General features: G+C 49.7%; 1 protein-coding gene across 1 annotated transcript in view; it reads left to right on the top strand.

Moving 5' to 3' along the window:
• Positions 1-302: 302 nt before the first annotated feature.
• Positions 303-6,415, top strand: part of LOC115004697 (TRAF2 and NCK-interacting protein kinase-like) — a 22,127-nt gene continuing 16,014 nt past the window's right edge. The window contains 6 exon segments of the mRNA XM_029426376.1: positions 303-362; positions 598-723; positions 948-1,058; positions 1,342-1,432; positions 1,676-1,806; positions 6,104-6,158. Of these exon segments, the coding sequence (XP_029282236.1) occupies positions 348-362; positions 598-723; positions 948-1,058; positions 1,342-1,432; positions 1,676-1,806; positions 6,104-6,158 (529 nt within the window). The 5' untranslated portion in view covers positions 303-347.

The raw sequence follows: 6,415 nt of genomic DNA on the forward strand, positions 1-6,415 counted from the left end.
ATAAAGACAAACAATACACACACACACACACACACACACACACGTCGTATATCTACAGGTGATCACATCTTACACACCTGAGATAAAGCTCTGCAGTGCTTCAGTTAGTGTCTCAGGTAATGAATGCATTTTATAAAGGTGATATTGTTATTTGACAAACAATCATTAAAGTCACCTGAGCCTTTGAATATTATCTCTTTGATGTTAAAGTGCATAATGTCCGTTAAATCACTGAACACTTATTAAAGGATTCACTTTTTATTATCAGCATCTTTCTTATTCTGTCCTTTTGTTGTGTCTTTCAGGGTCGCCATGTCAAAACAGGCCAGCTTGCTGCAATCAAGGTCATGGACGTCACAGGAGTAAGTAACACACACACACACACACATATACACACATATTAAATCTGTACATGCCCACACACACTTTGGGATTTTGTCCTCACTAAACTTTGCTGGAGGGGTTTCCTCTTTAATCTGATTTCCTCTCCAGGAATCTTAACATTTCATATTTCAGTAAACCCAGAATTGGTATTAACACGTGTGTGTGTGTGTGTGTGTGTGTGTGTGTGTGTGTGTGTGTGTCTGTGTGTTTTAGGATGAGGAGGAGGAGATTAAAGCCGAGATCAACATGTTAAAGAAGTACAGCCACCACAGGAACATCGCCACCTACTATGGAGCCTTCGTCAAGAAAAACCCTCCTGGGATGGACGACCAGCTTTGGGTACGTAGGTACTCATGTCTGGAACATGTTAGCATGAACACCCCAAACATGGCTCCTGTCGGGGGCAAGCTTTGGATGTCTTGATGTCTTATAATACCTGAAAGTGTACCATTCATGTAACAGAGGACAACATTGTTCCACAGGAGGTTTATTCTAAAGAGCAATAAAGTCTTGAATCTCTAAATACTGTAGAAGTAACTCCTGACGATCTGTTTGTGGTTCAGCTGGTGATGGAGTTCTGCGGAGCCGGCTCGATTACAGATCTGATCAAAAACACCAAAGGGAACTCTCTGAAGGAGGAGTGGATCGCATACGTCTGCAGAGAGATCCTACGGGTGAGAACATTCAAACGAGCACCAGCAATGTGAAAGCATGAAAACTAAATGTTTTGTAGGTCTTTTCTTTAAAAAGTGGAAAACAAGTGCAAACTTAAGGGAACCCCCGAAGGTTCCCTGAGGAACACCTTATTTTGGTAAATGAAAGAATGAAGTGTGTGTGTGTGTGTGTGTGTGTGTGTGTGTGTGTGTGTGTGTGTGTGTTGCTGATGAAAGGAGTGAACTGCTTCATGTTTTCTATCATATTGAAGTTTGTATAACAGGAAGTTGTTTCTGTCTCCAGGGTCTGACCCACCTCCACCAGCACAAGGTCATCCACCGAGATATCAAGGGCCAGAATGTGTTGCTGACGGAGAACGCAGAGGTTAAACTAGGTGAGAGGACACACACACACACACACACACACACACACACACACACACACACACACACACACACACACACAAACACATACTCACACTCATTTTGCATACTGTCTGCTCAGCAAACGGTATGCAGCTAAACTGTTCTTTACATTGCATTAAAATATGATCATATTGCTTACAATTTAAGCCTTAAATTATGTGTGTGTGTGTGTGTGTGTGTGTGTGTGTGTGTGTGTGTGCGCGTGTTTGCAGTGGACTTTGGTGTGAGCGCTCAGTTGGACCGTACGGTGGGACGGAGGAACACGTTTATCGGGACGCCGTACTGGATGGCCCCGGAGGTCATCGCCTGCGACGAGAACCCCGACGCCACATATGACTTCAAGGTAAACCTGATGAGTGTGTGTGTGTGTGTGTGTCTGTGTCTGTGTGTGTGTGTGTGTGTGTGTGTGTGTGTCTGTGTCTGTGTCTGTGTCTGTGTGTGTGTGTGTGTGTGTGTGTGTGTGTGTTTGTATGGTATAAACTGAATATAGAACAGACATTTTATTGTACTTGTCTTTAGTTAATTTGTAGATTTAAATTATTAATACAAAATATAAATCAACTAATAAATTGTGACGTATTATAAATTAAGTTACCTTGCAGTATTTAAAGAATATAAAATGACATTAACCAGCGGCAACATTACAGTTAATTAAATGCAAAATAACATAATAATGAACCGTGTTTTAAAACCTTCAGTGTACTTTCTCTAAAAGCCTGAGAAGTTTTATTTAAAGGCATTTTATCCATCCATCTTATCCGGGGTCGGGTCGCGGGGGCAGCAGCTCCAGTAAGGAACCCCAATCTTCCCTTCTCCGGGCCACTTCCTCCAGCTCCGACTGGGGGATCCTGAGGCGTTCCCAGTGAGGAGATATAATCTCTCCACCGAGTCCTGGGTCTTCCCCGGGGTCTCCTCCCAGCTGGACGTGCCTGGAACACCTCCCTAGGGAAGCGCCCAGGTGGCATCCTTACTAGATGCCCGAACCACCTCAACTGGCTCCTTTCACCGTAAAGGAACAGCGGCTCTACTCCGAGTCTCTCACGGATGGCTGACCTTCTCACCCTATCTCTAAGGGAGACGCCAGCCACCCGTCTGAGAAAACCCATTTCGGCCGCTGGTACCCGTGATCTCGTTCTTTCGGTCATGACCCAGCCTTCATGACCATAGGTGAGGGTAGGAACGAAGATCGACCGGTATATTGAGAGCTTTGCCTTCTGGCTCAGCTCTCTTTTCGTCACAACGGTGCGGTAAAGTGACTGTAGTACCGCCCCCGCTGCTCCGATTCTCCGGCAAGACCCCGAGGTACTTGAACTCCTTCACTTGGGGTAAAGGCTCATTCCCTACCCGGAGTAGGCAATCCACCGGTTTCCTGCTGAGAGCCATGGCCTCAGATTTTGAGGTACTGATCCTCATCCCAACCGTTTCACATTCGGCTGCGAACCGATCCAGTGACTGTTGAAGGTCACAGACCGATGATGCCATAAGGACCACATCATCTGCAAAGAGCAGCGATGAGATCCAAATTGCAACCCCTCTCCTCCACGACTACGCCTCGATATCCTATCCATGAAAATCACGAACAGGATTGGTGATAAATCGCAGCCCTGGCGGAGGCCAACATTCACTGGGAACGAGTCCGACTTACTGCCGAGTATCCGGACACAACTCTCGCTTTGGGCGTACAAGGATTGGCCCCCCTCACCCCATACTCCCGCAGCACCTTCCACAGTATCACCCGGGGGACCCGGTCATACGCCTTCTCCAGATCCACAAAACACATGTAGACCAGATGAGCGTACTCCCAGGCCCCCTCCAGGATCCTTGCGAGAGTAAAGAGTTGGTCCGTTGTTCCACGACCAGGTCCGCATTGTTCCTCTTCAATCAGAGGTTCGACTACCGGCCGAACCCTCCTTTCCAGTACCTTGGAGTAGACTTTACCAGGGAGGCTGAGAAGTGTGATACCCCTGTAGTTGGCACACACTCTCTGGCCCCCCTTTTTTTTTTTAACAGGGGAACCACCACCCCGGTCTGCCAACCCCTAGGCACTGTCCCAGACTTCCACGCAATGTTGACGAGGCGTGTCAACCAAGACAGCCCCTCAACACCCAAAGCCTTCAGCATTTCTGGACGGATCTCATCAATCCCTACCCCCCTCTACCATAGAGGGCGTGTCAGTCGGATTCAGGAGTTCCTCAAAGTGCTCCTTCCACCGGCCGATAACCTTCTCAGTCAAAGTCAGCAGGGTCCCACCCTTGCTGTACACAGCTTGGATGGTTCCTCGCTTCCCCCTCCTGAGGTGCCGGATGGTTTTCCAGAAGCACCTTGGTGCCGACCGAAAGTCCTTCTCCATAGCTTCTCCGAACTTCTCCCACACCCGCTGCTTTGCCTCTGACACGGCAGAGGCTCCCGCCCTTCTAGTCCTTCGGTACACTGCAACCGTTTCCGGACTCCTCCCGGATAACATAACCCGGAAGGACTCCTTCTTCAGTCGGACGGCTTCCCTGACCACCGGGGTCCACCACGGTGTTCGAGGGTTACCACCTCTTGAGGCACCTAAGACCTTGAGACCACAGCTCATCACCGCAGCTTCAGCAATAGAGGTTTTGAACATCGCCCACTCAGGTTCAATGCCCCCAACCTCCACAGGGATGTCTGAAAAGCTCCACCGGAGGTATGAGTTGAAGATCCCCAGGACAGGGGCTTCCTCCAGACGTTCCCAGTTCACCCGCACTACCCGTTTGGGTTTACCAGGTCTGTCCAGAGTCTTCCCCCACCCCTTGATCCAACTCACCACCAGATGGTGATCAGTCGACAGCTCCGCCCCTCTCTTCACCCGAGTGTCCAAAACATGCGGCCTCAGATCAGATGATACGATTACAAAATCGATCATTGACCTTTGGCCTAGGGTGCTCTGGTACCACGTACACTTATGAGCATCCTTATGTTCGAACATGGTGTTTGTTATGGCCATTCCATGACTAACACAGAAGTCCAACAACAAACGACCGTTCGGGTTTAGATCAGGGAGGCCGTTCCTCCCAATCACGCCTCTCCAGGTGTCTCCATCGTTTCCCACGTGTACGTTGAAGTCTCCCAGCAAGACTACGGAGTCCCCTACTGGAGCCCCCTGCAGGGCTCCATTCAGGGTCTCCAAGAAGGCCGAATACTCAGAACTGCGGTTTGGGGCATAGGCACAAACAACAGTCAGAGTTTTCCCCCCCATAACCCGAAGGCGTAGGGAGGCGACCCTCTCGTCCACCAGATCCAACTGGTAGCGCTCCACTTCCCGCACTAGTTCCGGCTCCTTCCCCCACAGAGAGGTGACGTTCCCTCTGGCCGGTCGAGGTCCCTGACCATCACTGCCACCCGTGTGACAGCGCACCTGACCCCAGCGTTTTTTCCCATGAGTGGTGGGCCCACAGGATGGATGGATGGGAGGCACCACGTAGCTTCTTCGGGCTGTGCCCGACCGGCCTCCATGGCAAACCCGGCCACCATGCACTCGCTGTCGGGCCCTCCCTCTAGACCTGGCTACAGACGGGGGCCCCGGGCTTCCTCTGGGCAGGGTCTCTCCTTTCTTTTCCCTTTTTTTCATGAAGTCGTTTTGAACCATTCTTAGTCTGGCCCCTCGCCTGAGACCAATTTGCCTTGGGAGACCCTACCAGGAGCACTAGGCTCCAGACAACACAGCTCTCAGGTTCATAGGGACACACAAACCTCTCCAGCACGATAAGGTGATGGTTCCCAGAGAGCAGAAGTGCTTTTGGACAAAGCTCTTTGAATGTTGAGAACAGAAAGAAGAATTTGGCTCCAGACGAGGTATTTTATGTGCAGACAATTAAAATAATGAGCTAAAAGAGGCTAAAGGCTGATCTAAGTTAATATCACTAATATAGATGAATGTATTCATTGTTTAATTGTTGCCTTCAGATATTTCTGTCCTTTTTCACCTGAAGCACAAACTAATTTCTCACTACACAACAAAGAACGGAAAATAATGTGAGGGCGTTTCTGTCATGACAACATAACTCATCCACGATCCATGACGGCACATTGTATAAGAACTGTATCATGATCAGATGTTCCTCTTTACTTCACATCCTGACGATCAAAGTGCATCTTCAGGCCTGAGAGGAGTTTCTATCATCTTGTGAGCAAAGCCTGAGAAACAATCCAGTTTTCCTTTGTGGAAAGATTCCTCGTCGATCAAAGAGCAACAAGACACACCAGCTGACCTTTACAAATCTTCATATCTGTGGTTTTCTAGAGACGTTGAATCTCTGATCTTCGCTCCACGGCTGCACAAAGCCCCGACCACGGGCCCACGTCTGCTCACACACACACTGCTCACACACACACTGCTCACACACACACTGCTGCATGGAGGGCGTGCAGTAATGGGGACAGGACGCGTCCCTGTGAGGAGCCTGCGGAGGAGGAGCGCTGGGTGAAGACACCATTAACTCCGACCCTCTGGGGCTCTGTGTGCACCTTCATGTCTCAGTATTCTAATAGCAGTGTGTGTATTAAAAGCAGATGTTTGTGGCAGGTGTGTGAGTGTGTTTGTTAGCAACAACACTGACCAGTGGATCTAAATCACGTGTGAAGTCGGTAACTGGTTTTCCCTCCTCTGTCTGCAGAGTGATCTGTGGTCGCTCGGTATCACAGCTATAGAGATGGCGGAGGGAGCGCCACGTAAGTGTGAATCTCAGTAAAGGAGTACCAGTGGACACAGAACAGTGTCCTGCAGCTCAGAGTCTAAATCTGGTCTTCCCCCTCTCCTCTCTCCTCTCTCTCCCCGTCGCCCTCCTCTCTCCTTCTTCCCCCCTCTCCATCCCTCTAACCCCTCAGCCTCTTCAACCGACGCACCACTCTCCTCTTCGAGAGGGCAAGAGACAGGCCCTCTTCGGCCTCTCGCCGGCAGAGGCTCGCCTTTCAGACTTCGGGGCCCC

This window comes from Cottoperca gobio, unplaced genomic scaffold (assembly GCF_900634415.1).
Source record: "Cottoperca gobio unplaced genomic scaffold, fCotGob3.1 fCotGob3_170arrow_ctg1, whole genome shotgun sequence".
Classification (NCBI taxonomy): domain Eukaryota; kingdom Metazoa; phylum Chordata; class Actinopteri; order Perciformes; family Bovichtidae; genus Cottoperca; species Cottoperca gobio.